Source organism: Alligator mississippiensis, chromosome 10, assembly GCF_030867095.1.
Source record: "Alligator mississippiensis isolate rAllMis1 chromosome 10, rAllMis1, whole genome shotgun sequence".
NCBI lineage: Eukaryota > Metazoa > Chordata > Crocodylia > Alligatoridae > Alligator > Alligator mississippiensis.
The window spans coordinates 62,774,252-62,790,053 of record NC_081833.1 but is presented as its reverse complement, the minus strand read 5'-3'; the positions used below and the strand labels follow the sequence as shown (position 1 = coordinate 62,790,053).

At 41.1% G+C, this 15,802-nt stretch overlaps 1 protein-coding gene across 2 annotated transcripts in view; it reads right to left on the bottom strand.

Annotated features, from left to right (window-relative positions):
• The window catches only part of CMTM4 (CKLF like MARVEL transmembrane domain containing 4), a 66,536-nt gene that overhangs the window by 11,153 nt on the left and 39,581 nt on the right, over positions 1-15,802 (bottom strand). For both annotated transcript variants that reach the window (XM_006269825.4, XM_019492911.2), the window contains exons 2-3: positions 11,108-11,284; positions 215-313 (exon numbers count right to left, since the gene is read on the bottom strand). In XM_006269825.4, coding sequence (XP_006269887.1) covers positions 215-313; positions 11,108-11,284 — 276 coding nt within the window. The remainder of the gene's footprint in view (positions 1-214; positions 314-11,107; positions 11,285-15,802) is intronic.

Here is a 15,802-nt window from a genome sequence, read left to right as displayed (position 1 = left end):
TAATACGCGTCTGCCCCTGGCTGCCTGTCATGTGGCCCTCGATGGCTTGCCAAAACTCACTAAGCAGCCCTCCACCCAAAATAATGGTCTGCCCCTGGTCTAGAGAGAAGAGTGAGTGACAGACACTAATATAGCCAGTGGGTGGGGAGAGTCACTCTTTAGTTCTGATGAGAAGTAACCATCAAGAGTAAAGAAATTTAAATTATTTTCTTACCACAGCAGCGATCTCTGCTCCAGTTTTATGGTTTAAAGCAGCGAGTACAACAGATGCAATGAAAAAGAAGAAAGTGCTGAGTCCAGTGTTGACCATATCCTGTGAAAACAAGGTTACCAGAAATTAACATGCAACCATTTTTTAACCCTAATTGATAAAGTATCAGAACAGAACCTTCAAAGCCATCCAACTTTTATGACATTTATCTTTTATGCAACAGATGGCAATGACTTGCACACGCAGCATGACAGACACAAATTAACATGTTACTTAGGCTCATAGTAAATCATTGTGGTGGATTCCATATGTTGTACCAGTTTCTAACTAGTAATGAGAAGCACAAAATAAGTACAACTACAAAAAGTGTATCAAACTGTCCTAGAAGAGTTGAGGTTAAAAGAAAGCTGCTCCATTCCAACTAATTAACCATAATACTAATCTCATACTCCCTCAAACTATTGCTTTTTTCAAACCACAGCAATTTTTCATGCACTATCTAGAAAATATTCACAAATATTTAGATTGCACACTCTCTAGTGCCAGTCTCTATTTGTCTATGAAGTACTACACACCCTACGGCACTGTAAGAATAATGGGCGTCTGTATTGTACACACACACACACACACACACGTACGTACGTACGTACGTAATTTTATATTACATATAATGAGAAGGGGAGGTTGAGAAAGCACACACAAACGAAAAGGAAAAATACCATACTTATTTACATAGGTCCCAAAAAACATATACTCAGACGTCTAGATTTAGAGAAACCCAAACTTCTACTATAGAAACACTTTCATCAATACATACAATTCAACTAATGAGCCTACATGTTAGTTTGGAATCCAATCATTAATCTTTCTTTTCTAAAAATATGCTGACATCAGACCTAGCCAGATGATTAAAAAAAATATAAAATTAAAAAAAAAAAAAAATCAAAGGCCTGTGATACACCACAAACTAGATTATTCAAGAATCCCCATTAAACTCTATGAACTTGATTTTCTGTGTCAAACAATGCAGCATACAGCAGACAAGGAGACTGGCCTATCTTCAACAAGCCCAACCTGGGAAAGGTAGTTGCAATTAGACGTTGTGTAAAGCACTGCTTCTCAAACAGGGAGCTGTTCAAGGGTGCCACAGAGCTGGTACCACTGCCGCTGCCATGTGGAACTGTCCAGTACACCTTTGTTTCCAGGAGGGGTAAGCCAGAACCAAGACAGCTGCAGCAGATGCCCCTCTGCCACCGCCTTTCCCAGCCTGCCTGCCACAGTTCCAGCCCCTCCTGGAACCAGAGGCAAGGGGAAAAGTTTTGTCTGGCTGCAGCCAAAATGGAGATAGGGGGAGCAGGTCAGGGATGAAAACAGGGGTCTGTGCCCTGGACTCACTGGGATGGGCTGTTCTCTTGCAGGATGCCCCTTGCAACCTGGCTCCCTCACCCCTCTGCTGTGTGGCAACAGCTACTGTGTTAATCCTTTCACAGCCATGATCTACATGCAGATCACCAGCACCTGCAAGAGGTTAATAAAGAGGGTGAAGGGAGCTAACCATGAGGATTCTGCCCAGGGTCCTAACAGCGAGCCTGCAACCCCTGGGTGAGCCCACAGTAGCAGAAAAGACTGCCTCCCCCCCCCCCCCCCACCCCCTACTCTTCTTCTGCTCTCAGCACACTTCCCTCCCCACCTGCACTAGTTATGATACAGAAGAGTTGGCCTCATGTTGGGTCCTGTGAATTGGCCTCATGTTGGGTCCTGTGAATTCAGAAACAGTGGAGTGTGCTTTAGGACTGCAACGGTTGAGAACCACTGGTCTGAAACAAGTACTGGTATCTTCTGTTTTTCAGAAGTTGTCAGGCTTTTCTTACCAATATGGGACCAATTCACATTTAAAGTAGTAAAACAATATTAATCCCAGCCTACTATTCTTATTTCGGAGTTTTCATTCTCCTTGTTACCAAAATCTATTGCTATAATTAACCCTTGTGTGATGTTTAAACTTTATTGTTTTCTTAAACTTTCCAACTGCTCATGCTTTAAAATAAAAACTCCTGTTAATGTAGAAAATGGATTTGTGTAGGGGAATAGAGGAGCAAAACTGGATCGCTGATGTTGGGGTACATGCTGGTAATGTTGCAAACTTCAATAAAAGGGCAGGGCTTTATAATCCCATCACAATCAAATCAACAACAAAGCCAGGCCAATACATGAGGAAAATATGGCACTCTCAAACTTTGACATGATACAACTGCTTTGAAGGACCTAGATCCCAGACAAGAGTGAGAATTCAAAAGGCAAAAAGATATTCCTGGAAAGTATTTATTTATTTATTTATTTATTTTTTAGTATTATGACAAACCCAGTGACCGTGACAATAAGAGAGAATAAACTAATCAGAAAAAGATGAGCAGTTTCAAATCTGGCCATGATGTGGCTGAAAGTTTTTACTGATATATTTATAGACAAAGTAAAGCCACATCACACAGATAAAAGAATTTCGGCTGAAATTACAGCAGCCTCATGAGACAGTATGCTGTGCCATAAAACTCTGTACAAAGCTGCCATCCATAACACAGAGTAAAGTCTAGGGTACAGATCACATCTGCTCTAGATTGCGATTTACTGGCACTTCCTAATTATTCATGTAATTTATTCCATCATTCCCTAATCTATTTAGCTTCATGAATCAAAAGTACAGCTAAACTGTGACAGAGTCGCACACTCAATGTGACAAAACAGAAATGCCAGAGTGCTATATTTTTAAAACCTTTTTTCTTCACTTTTCAAACCCTCTTTGCACTACATACTTCCTACTATCACATTTTTGTATCCATTTGAGGGACAAATATTAGTAGTTAGGTGGACCATTACCTGAAAAGGGTGGATAGAGGTAGACTCATTTTTTAGCTGAATTTCAGCAAGGCTGGCTAGCAGGGGAATAGAAGAAAGAATAACCTCTAAAGTAATGAACTGTATTACTCTAGTGACTAAAAACTTTCCCTAGGACCCCATTTGCAGTAGATGTTTTCTAAAACACAAAACAAAGATGGTTCTTGCCTACAAAGAGCTTACAATCTAAGCATAAGATAACAGATGTATACAGACAAAAGAGGGACGTACTAGGGGACAATGGTGAGCATGACCAGCAATCAAATGTTTGCCACTCTTTTGGAAGCCATACAGGAAAAGTCAAATCCTGTTCTATGTAGCAGTAGTTCTGTACAAGCAATAGATCATAACAATACTGGATGCACAGAAGTCCCATTGAAAATGTCTTCCTTTCTGCCACATTAAGCACAGATCTAGGGGGTTCTTAAAAGGACACTCATGGAGGGCTAGTTAATGGGCAGGACAACATGCTAAATCTGTAACAAAAAACATTTTTATATCCAATAGATATAAACACAATGTGCTTTACCCATACAAAGTTACAATAAGGAGAATCAACTTCATTACTCAGTTCAAGCTTGAGTGGGGAATTATGCAGCTGACTTTTTGCTGATAAAACATGTCAAGCCAGCTCACATAACAGAGCATCTCCCAAAATATTTGGCACATTATTATCCATTCAAGACAGAGCTACGCTCCTTGCCAGTTTACTAAGCCCATTACACAGGGCATCAATTATCCTTAATGATGAATCACAGAGTTTGCAGTCAGTTGCTACTCCATAGCCAATGGCCACAGCCTTGCTAATCAGCTGGTTCTGTCAAGGATGGCCACCATTAAAAAAAAAAATCTGTCAGCTCCAAATGACCGCAGGGTGCACTTAGGGGCCTCCAATAAAATCATCATTCAACCTTTAATCTTTCCATGGGCAAACATTAAGACTATGGGTTTTTACTTTAAACTGTATTTTTGTGTCTTTTTCTCACTTCTTGAAGCTGGACTGGATAACAAGCAGGAGAGAAGGGCAATGCAAATAGCACCTAGAGAGCTAACAGCAGCGAGTCATCCCAAAGTCCTCCACCTTTAGGTGTCAAGCATAGACAGGGGAAAAGGAACTACAGCCTAAAGGGGATGGGAGGCTGCAGCCCCCTCTGTAATCCTCCTCCCAACACTGCCACCACCCACCCCGAGCACAATGTGGCCCCTGGCCCCAGCCTGCAGCTGCAGTCCACCCTGCCCTGCCCCACACAAATCCAGGGGTGCACGCCACCCCCCCATGCCCTCCCAGGCAAGCAGCAGGAGTCACCCCTCCCCCTCCCCCCAGATTACCTCGGCTCCATACTGCCTTGCCCCGGCTGGGCAGCACCTACCCCACCTCCACTACCTCCCTCACCGTGGGGGGCACTGATCTGCCCTCCCACACTCCTTCCCTCCCTGCTCCCCTCTCACCCCAGCAGACTTATCAGCTGGAAGCAGCTGTATTGGAAATCAGATCAGTATCGGCCAATGTACATCCTTAAAAATAATGACCCTCCTTTTGTCACTTGTTTCTTGAAATCCAATAATTCCACTCAACTATTCCAATATTTATCTGAATGCATATAATGTGAAGAAGAACCTGGACATTTCAGTGGCACATTTTTGTCATAATTTGGTTACAGAAGTTTGAGTCTGCCACTCTCCAAGCAAATTTCTGCAAAACAGAGAGCTCAAAAATAACATTTCCTTTCAGCTACATTTTCAGTGTCCCATGTTTCTAATCTTTGCAGACTACCAATCTTTGGGCTGCTTTCTTCCTTTCCCTGCATGTAGCTATCAATTTGAAGTTTTATATACATTCCAAGCAATCCACTGTATCCAATCTCCCTTGTTTCCCCCATAATTTCACTTTGTAGTCATGTTATTTAGCATCGTGTGATCATTTCTAGCTTGGTTACTAATGGAAATATGGTTTGTGAAATAAAAATAAATCCTAGAAAGAACCAAATCAGTTATGTAAGAATTCAAATCTCCACCTCCTCCCAACATTTATTTATTTTTTACACATGCAACAAAGCATCTATTTATAATTACTGGATTATGTTACCAAAAGAATTAAGGGTTCATTTTAGAAATGTGTTCTAGTGGGATGCTGTCCTACCCTTATCAAAGCAGTTAATGAGCTATATTTCCAGGAATGAACTAGTAATTTTGGATATTTGACACATTCTGAGAGATCAGGCCATTGTAAGGCACCCCCCAAATGAATCACTTCCAAATGTACTAAGCCACACTTTGAAGGGCAGAAAAAGACATGGATTTTCAGCATTGGAAAATATCTGGCAATTTCAGACTTATCATCTATGATTCCTACTACTTCTGGACATTAGTACAAGCATTGCTCAAAGGAGTACTTTCAATCTATCTGAAAGAGGGCCGTTTTTAACTAAATATTTCTGTTTCCACCTATCTTCCATCTCAGAAAGATCACCTTGTTCAGTCTTTTAATCCCTCTTAGTCTTTTCAACCTTACTCTTCAGGCCATTCTCTGCTTTCCTTACCTCCTCCTCTGCCAAGGGTTTCCACTCTTGAAGCACATTACTGTCTTTATGTTGCAAACACTACTAGTTATCAAATGTTGGTGGCATGGCTGGTGTCTATGTTAAATATTTTCTTTTTATCAGCTTCACATGCAGTGTGACGTGGAGACAGCCCAACTACAACACATTCTTACACCAGAAAAACATTGCCCATGAATTCTGCTGAAGTGTTATTTTAATGTCTTTGACATTGCTTTATTGATCACTTTATTTGGGACATGGACACACACACACACACTACACTGGACACTGAAAAAATTCACCTATATATAATTTTTTCAATATCCCTATTCAGTATCTAAGGAAGCTAGAAAGAACCAGGACTGTTAAAAAAAGTTTCCTCCATGCAGGTGTCTAAGCTATACCTCTGCAATTATGCCAAGGCCAAGAGAGTAAAACAGTTTGTTTAGAACTACATCAGTTATTTTGGTGAGATCTGCTTGAACATTTGTATGCAAAATGAACTCATCTCTGTATCTTTTCATAAAATAGAAAGTTGATAAAGTAAGTTTTCAGGAAATTAGAAGATTTAACCTACATTCATGTTTAAAAAAACCTTCATAAAGCAAGTTATTTAATGCAAGTCTTACAGTTCAGAAACATGCTCAAAAACCCCAATACACACCACTCTAGCGTTGCTGGCCCTTATGTTTTAGACCTATACAATTATATGAATAGATTCAACCAGAATCTGATCAATCAATAGAAAACATGGTAAGTGTTCTGGTGGAAGAATTCTTTATGCTCAAAATCACATATACCAAAACATTTTTGCAGCTTCTGTGATGGAGTCAAATCAATGTTTCCAGTCTACTGAAAACAGAATTTTAAATGCGACACATTTAACAAAACCACAAAGAGCCTGTTTGGATCCAGGAGTTTTTGTTAAAACTGCAAGCATCCTGGGCTCCCCGCCACTGAACATTCATCATCCCCATATGTACTGGGGAGATTTTGATTTTCCTTAGTTCTGACAGACACGGAACCACTGGGAAATTACTGCAGAACTCCAGTGGTTCTTCTGACAATCAGCCTCTATAGCAGGGGTCGGCAACCCCCGGCACACATGCCATTAGTGGCACGCAGAGATATTTTTCCCAGCACGCCGGGAGGCATGCAAAGAAATGGGGGGGGGGGGGGGTTAATTGCTGCTCCTGGCTCTCATGTGCAGCCACAAGTCCCAGCACCGTGCCAGGCACCGGGGTGGAGCCAGAACAACACAGGTAGGGACGCTGTCTGTGCTCTACTGCCCCCACCCCTTGCTCTCAGGCTGCACCCTCCAGCCTGGCTGGCCCTTGAAGGGAGCTGCCCAGGCAGGCAGATGCCCTGTCCCACCCAGGGCAGCACTGAGGTGCCAGGTGCTGGGGCTGAGAGATCGGGACAGGGTCTGCGCGGCATGGGGGGAGGCGCCGCAGGCAAGCCAGCCCGGTTGGGCTCTTAGGAGGGTGGGGGCTGGGCAGGAAGTGGGGGCTGCCCTGGGGCTCTGCAGGCTCGAGCTGTGGTGGGCGGGCAGGTGGGGTGCTCAACGGCACCCATGGTGGGGCCTGGACAGCTCTGCAGAGATAGGCCGCAGCCACCCTGCACACGTGGGGATGCTGCCTGGCTGGGGCAGAATGCTGGGCTCAGGGGACTTCCCTCTCCAGGACAGGCCTCCCTGAATGTTGAGCACAGTGCAGGCAGGGCAGAGCCATCCCCGGTGGAGAGGCCTGGCCACAGGACACGCCGGGAACCTGGGTATAGCCACTGCAGCTGCCTCAGCCTGCCCGGGTCCTGGCCTTGCCCACCCGCAGCTCCCCTCAAGGGGCCAGGGCTGAGGCAGGCACTGCAGAGCCGCTGTGCTGCAGGCTCCCGGCTGCTTGGCCCTGAGCACTGGCTGTTCCCCAAGCCCAGGGAACAGCCTGCGGCTGCAGCTCCCACTCCCACTCCCACTGCACCCGGCACACAGAGACCAAGCAGGAGCCCCCTGAGCCTGACCCAGCCAAGCAGTGTCCCTTTGTGGGCAGAGTGGCTGCGCCCCATCCCTGTGGAGCTGTGTAGGCTGGCTGGGCCCCCACTCTAGTGCTGCTGAGCCCCCTGCTGCGGCCCAAGTAGCGGAGCCCTGGGGCAGCCACCACTCCCCGCCTGACACCAGCTCTCTATTTACTGTAAAAAAAATAAAAATAAAAAGAAGCAACATTAATGATTATTAATAGTATTAAATATGCAGTGCATCCTGCCACGTACCCCCTCTGCCCCAGTTTTGTTTTTGTGGCGTGACGGCACTCCAGCACCTTACAAGGTAGACATTGTGGTTTTCTCGGCACTCTGGCCAAAAAACGTTGCCTACCCCTGCTCTATAGGGACAGAGAGCAAGTTTCTATTACTGAGTCTATGTGCCAAAGAAGCCAAGTGCAAATCTTTTAGAACTACTTGGCTTATATGGTTTCCCACTCCTGGTCTTGTAACCTTTTGCCCCATGGTATTATGCCCTTCAAGATAGTTTTGCAGAAGCGAGACCCTTCCTCAAATTCCAGCTGCCAAGACAAAGTTCAAGCACCAAAGCTTATGCTAAGCCATTTTGTTGTTAGGGATTTATTTCAACTGTAAAGAAAAGTTTTTGATGTTTATTATTTAAATTAGCTCATCTGGAACATGTACCGAAATATGCTGCAAGGTGCACCACCTTCCTGGACGCTGCTTGCAAGTATCCTTACAGAATCAGATCCATTTCAGCTGTGTCACAAAGGGAAATGGGAATCTGCACCATCAGTTTCCCCAGCTCTCACACCTCAGGATAATCAAACATTACCCAACCTAACAGAGGAATGACTGATCCATTCTTTTATCTTATTGTCACAAATAAACATTTTTAGATCTCTACAACAGATCCTTTTCTAGCTAAAGCAGTCCCCATCTCTTTTCATATAGCATGTAATCTCAAGAACATTTAGAAGGACAGCTGAGTGTCTAATTAGCAAGAAGCCTGGGTTTTTTTCTGTTTAAAAATCACGAATTCTCTTATTAAAACACCTAAAATCCATGTTTATCCATTATTAAAATGAAACACCACTATAGATATAGCTATATCTCAGTATAGATATATCAGTTGAATACAATGTTGTATTTTATTCAACTGATATCCCTCCCTATGGTGGCCTCAATACTCCCCACTACTTACCTGCATGGAGCTGTTCTCCAAAATGCCTGGCTGCCATGTGCATGTGTGCGTGCGCACATGGTGCCCCCTGCCTGATCATCCTCCTCCCACTCACCCCAGTCCCTTGCAGGCTGGAATTCTGCTAGCCTGCAAGGGGAAACCCACTGCTTCCTCTGTTTTTCTTCTTAGAAAGAGAAAAAGGACACATTTTACTCCTTTTTTTCCCCTTGGCAAATGGAAAACCCAGATCCCTGCTAATTAGGATGAAAACAAAACACTAATGCTGAAATGGCTGACAGGTAAAAGCCACAAAGTGTTGGCTCATGTAATATGTACATATATCTGTGCTAGATGCCAGCAGACAGCAATGCTTTGTATCATCAGTAGAGGAAGTCAGACAGAACCCAGTTAGTATTTTTCTTCTTGTACCAAACATTACTGCAACTAGTGAGGATCACTGACACTTGTTCAAGTTAGGACAGTAAAACAGGGGAAAGGATGAAAAGAAATAACTCTGTATCATAACCTCTGGGCGTTAGAATAGTACTTGAAGAATAGATAGGGGTTAAAACAAATACCCACTTTTCCCAAAAATTAATTAAAAGAGATTATTAAAAGACCACAGTTACACAGTCCTGACTTATTCTGTATAGCAAATTAAGATAACCCTATTAACAGCATGTGCTGTTCCTTCACTGACACAGACATCCACATTCATTATGTTTGTGACCCCCACTGTAAAAGCCTGAGGCATCAATTAATTGATGTAGAAAGAAGTCTAATTTTAATACAAGTACTATAAGTAACAGTACTGTGTGGACCCCAGGAGAGTGGGCTAGATGACCTAGAAATTTTCCTTTCTAATTTCTAGAATTATTTGAGAATGAACAGTTTGGGTAGGCAATCTGTTGCCCAGGTAGGGGTATATAAAAAGGTTAGGAAAGAAACACGACACCATAAAGTACTCCAATTTTTTTATTTTTTTTTATTTTTTAAAGAAAAGTGTCAGACTTGTGTATTTGCATCTCTGCATTGCTATAGTAGCCTCTGACTGTAATGTTCTATTTAATTTCCAACATCTTTCTAATTGCAGCCTTCATACAAGGAAATGTCCCCCCAGTTATGATTAACAGGTCCCCAAACCAATACAACTATATATGGGAAAATGGTTCTCCAAATACATTTTTTAGAAGCAACAAAATTTGTTATAATACACAGAACTGTGTAAAATGTGAAAGTCTGCAGAATTCCTAAAATAGCTGTCAGAATTTAAGAAAAGCATCAAAATGAGTTCCAAATCAAGTCTGAAGCAAAGAAAACAGCATTAAGGCTGTATACTATAAGTACCAAAGATATACATTGACTATTAGGGGACAATTAAGACCATATGCAGTTACCTGCATATATTTTCACATTTTACTGTAAAATGTCACATGCAAAGTTTGACAGGGATTATTTACTTAGCCTACAGGATGACATCTAGAACCAAGATAGCAGTTACTAGACTACTATTACAGTGGCAAGGCAAAGCAGGGGCCCAAAATATATAGGCAGATGAGCTCAAATGAGTCAGATAGACATGATTCCCCCAAATTAATACATATTTAGTGCTAAAGGACCCATATGCTGACTCTTTTTAGGCAACAAGGTTTGAAAATAAGGAAGAGAAGATTCATACGAAAGGAATGTGCCTTGCCGGCAGTTCTTTCCCCGAAGCCTTCCTGTCTATCTGAACGTTGCGTGTTGCCAGTCAGGGGTTCACACAGCATCCGTGCATGTCACAAAATCCACACACCTGATTTCTTTTCTTCCTGGCACTATTTTTGTGTTGTAATATAGAGACCATATTCGTTTTAAAAAACAGACTTGACATACGCCATTCCCCCAGCCTCCAATTACACATATTATTCCCTATTTATACTATTTTATTCCAATATACTTGATTAACAAAAATCTATTCCCAAGTCTTTGACAGCATTTGTTACAGAGCTATGAACCATTTCTCACCTCACTTACACTGTGAGGAAGGCCTTCCTTCAGAGGTGAAGGAATGCCTAGTAAACACAGTTCCAGTTTAATTTAATATTCTATGATCTCATTGCATTTCAAAAGGCAGAATATGCAGTGGGTACTCAAACTGAGCATGAGTGAGATATAATCTTTACGGATCTTAAACACATTTATTCAGGATCCCATGTCTCAGTAACAGAAAGGAAGCAAAGAAAGAACAAAAACTTCAAATATATTTACAGTTATTTTTACGAACTGAATATTTGGATGTGAACTTACTGTAAGATTCCAGTTGATCTGTGGTATTCTTGTATGAAGATTTAGACTGAACATAAGCAATAAAACTCCAGTAACTACAAATGCACTACAGCTCACAAACTCAAAGAAATAAAGGCCTTCGCACGGGGAACATTCCATGATGGTTTCTATGCAGATGAATGCAATCAGTGCCAAAACCTAAGAAGAAAAACAAGTGGAAAAAATATAAATAGATTTCCACATTTTGAAAATAGCCACAAGTATTCCTGAAATTTCCATTGGGAACATGATCAGTTTACTCTCAGGAATGCACGATTTAAAGTTTAGAGCAAAGGTTAGAGCAGAACAGTATTTGAAAGCAAAAACAAAGAAAAATTAATGCAAAACTTTTGGGTACTTATGTATGATAATATTTAGCAAAATGGCTATGATCTAACACCTAAAGCTTCATTGATCCAGGGCAACTTAAAAAAAGGACACCCCACTTTCCCAACTCAAATATCTAAAATTTTTCAAAGGCTACACAAATAGTTTATTTCACTTTTTTATTGGGTGTGCACTAATAGAGATTTTTGGGGCCAATACTGATAGACTATTTTTAAGGAGGCATATCAGCCAATAATGATCCAATATCTGATATCAGCCCAGCAGCTTGGAGAGCTGCATACAGTTGGTAAGGACAACCAGGAGCCACGGCTCCATCCCGTGACCGACCCGCCCGCCTTTGCCCTAGCCTCTGCTCCACTCCTCCCTTACCATGAGGGCCTTGATCTGCCCTCCCACACCCCTTTCCTCCCACCACACCAGACTTCCCCGCTGCACGCAGCTCTCCAAGCTGCCGGGCTGTGCTCCTCATTGCCTACATGCCGTGCTGAGGCTGTGCACATGCACAGGCATTTATCAGCCAAGCTATCGGCCACATCAGGCCGATTTCTGATGTGATCAATTTTCTTTATATCGGTGCCAATCTGATAATTGGACTAATGTATCAGTGCACCTCTATTTTTTAGTCTCTCTCTCTCAGACCAGGTTTCAGAGAGAACAAACTATTTTTGCCTGGTAGTACCAAGATTCAGCCAAATCCCAAAGTAAATGCTTTTCATTTCAGAAGTCATTATCACCTTAAAATGTACACAGGTTAAAACAATTAAAAATAAATTCAGGGGTTCCACCTTCTTCCAAGAACCCATTGCCTATTTTTTCTTTTTTTTTTTTATAGTTTAGCAATCATACAGTTCTACCTTTGCAAATGCTTATTTCTTCATCCCCTCGCTACTGGCAGAAAGACTCGTGTACATAGAGAAGTTCTGAAATCCTCATCTTGCAAACTCCTACCCGCTTTCAACCTGTGCAGAAAGTAGTCGCACTGAATTCAGTGACATGACTTGTATGTAAAGTCAAGCACAGACAAGGGCTTGCAAGACTGGAATTTAGCTTACTCTCCAGGGCATACTGTGAAAGTTACTATGCTGAAGTCTATGCAAAAGCACAAATTAAAACATTAATGCAAAATAAACTCGTATGCATCAGCCCTACGCACTGCTTGTATAATTGTAAAAATCTCCAACATTAAAGTATAATCTTCAAGTTGAAGATCCCCCTTTTAAAAGTAATCTATAAAAAAAAGGTGGGTTTTTATTATACATAAAATGCTTTAAAATACCTGCACTGCTTTCTAGAAAGGATGTTTTCCTACACATCTCAGAAACTGACTATGGGACCTGAGAACCTCTCTATCCTGGAAGACTCTATAGTGACTGGAGGACTGCAGGAAATTATAATCAGAGGTATAAACCAAGGCTAATTAAAAATTCCTCTCTTTACATAACATAAACATATCTGTCTATGAACTGAACAACTATCACAAACAGCTTTAAATTAGACAATATACAGCCCTACACCGACTCACAGCAGCCTCCTGGTGACCCACAAAGCACTGCAGCACAGCTGAAAGAGAGCTTTTTGTTTATTTATATTTATATATAAAAAGCTTTTTATTTTATATATCAAGCTATTGGGTGGGGAAGCAAAGACTCGGGATGTGCATCCTATTGATCATGCTGATGCAATGGACTATTGGGGTGCTTACACACATGCAGGGAGGCTGCTCCGAGGGGCTGTAAATCAATTAATCAAGTTTTCTGGAGCATGGAAATTAACGTGCTCCAGCAGCCTCCAGCATCACGCATCAGCGTCCCTGCGCTAAAATATGGCAACAGGGCACTTTGACCTAAAGCTTGTCAAACGAGCTTTAGTTCAAAACACCCCATCGCCATATTTTTAGCATGGGGACGCTGATACACATGACGCCTGGGAGCTTTTAATTAGCACAGCTCACTAATTACAGCACTCACCTCCCAGAGCATGTCTATAAACACCCTTGAGGATTGGACAGTTTTGTTCTTCAGCTGATACACGCACACAATTTTCTTTTCTTTTCAAAAAAAAAAAAACAAACAAACAAACAAACACATCTACACCAAATGATGCAGATCTTCAAAGCTAATGTACTCCTTTCACTGGTCTAAGCTTCAAAAGAAATAGTTCCTTTATATAAAAAATACAGCCAAACATCAGGATGATGAACTCTGCACAAAAGATATCAGATTCTTATTTACAAGTTATGACAGATTAGACATTATGAAAACTTTTAAGCAATTACTATTATTAGACTGCACTTTATTGTTCATTACAGGGGGTGAAAATTACCTGCAACACACGCAGTAAGGAAAATTCTACTTATATAGAGCTATTTTTGCTAACTAACTATTTCAACAGCAAGTAGCATGGGGTGAATCATCACTTACAAAAGACTTTATAGCATTCACTCAAACTTGCCCATGTATTGCTAATGTGAGCCCACCAGTGTATTTAGGAAGAAAGAAGTATAAAAATAAATTTGACAATTGCTTCAGATCAGGATGGAAACCCTGAAAACACAATTGAAGAAACTTTCAAAATCATTCAGCATTAAACAATTGTGTTCCTTCTCACTGGGATTATCATCAATTTACTGGAAGCAACACCAAAAACTTTAGAATTCCACCTTGTCAATATAATTTTTTCTATTATTCAAAGTTTTGAATTTTATTCACATTTTTTCCTTTTCTCCATGGTAAGAGATACTTCAAAAAGCATAAGTTGCATCACTCATCTTGAAAAGAATCGTTACTTCTACCATATGCTGCTGCTGCTACCTTTCCATTATTAATGCATCATCTCTGCATGTGTCACAATGAGTGCTATAACTAAAAATAAATCTGAATAAATTATCACATCATAAAACAGAACAAAGTTACACTGCCACGGATGCTTTACATATCCAAATGCAATTAGAACACACCAGTGTTTTTAAAGAAGAATGCCATCTTTCAACAAAATGCTGAGATGCTTGCTTTAAGATATTTATAACTTGCAAGAGGGATCCTTGCTTTCAGTTAATTAAGGAATATATAAGCAATGGTGTGAATCTCCTTTAAAATGCACTAAAGCTCTTTTCATTGTGAATTTCATACTCATGTTAACCAGTTTATTTCAGTTCATACTTTGCAACCATCACACAATATGCAAAATAATATGCAAAAATACACACTGAAGAAACAAAATCATAATACACTTCAACTGTGTACTGAGAGAGTTCAATCACCACAGATTGCTTAAAAACAATACACTTAAAAAATTTACAAAAGGGACTTACTAAAATGTCAGTGTCCAGCCAGTGAGCTCATAACTCAGAGCTGAACAAGTTAACATAGTAAGCAGAACTGTACATCTTAATTGCATTGTGAAACTCTTACTAGATAGTCCATTTGTCTGACAAGACATTTGAATATGGTTTGAATTAGCAACCTTTGCAATAAAAGTACTCCCCAGAATGTCATGTGACTAGTATAAATGTGAACAAAATGAAATAAATGAAAGCATTTAATTTCAAAATGGAAAGCCATCAAAAAGAAAATGTCAAATGGCCTGTGTGTACAAACTACTTTTTTTTTTTTTTTAAATGGATTTTATTCCAGGGTAAAAACAAGTAGCTTTCTATCTGCCTGAAAGGCATCACTTTTCCAGTGTTTTCCCTAGCTCCTTAATCTCTCCCCACAAAACTAACATTCAAGTTACCTGGATAAAACCTATAGGCTAAATACAGACAGTCAAAAAGCCCAAGGCTGAATCAATTCAATTTTCACAGGTTAGTCCAAGGTGCATAAATTGAACCAATAAGCAAGTGAACAGACATTCACTTTTGATTCTAGAAATGCAGGCATATGCCTGCAGACACCCAGGCCAGAAGCCAGGGAGTGCTAGAGCACGCCTCCCTGCTCAGCTGGAGAAGACAGCTTGGGCCAAGGCCAACCCCGCAAAACGTGAGTTTGTGGGGGGAGGCGAAAAGCATCCTGGGGTGCTGGGGGACTGTGAGTTAACTTGAATCTGGAGGGCATCCAGGACAGAAGTTCAATAAACGGATTTAACCTAAATCAGTTAAGTCTGATATACTACATCCATCCAGGTTCATCTTAAACCAGTTTTGGCTATTTTGAAAGTGGTTTATGCGCAATGAACTTCTGTTGTGTTACAAATTTGAACTGGTTTCCAATCCCTTGTACTGGTTTACATATAATTTCTGTCCCTAGCCATTATGTTCTAAATTAATTGTCTGTGGAAAGCTAAAAAACAAACTAGTGGACTAACAAACTTAAGGTCAGACCAGAAAAAAAT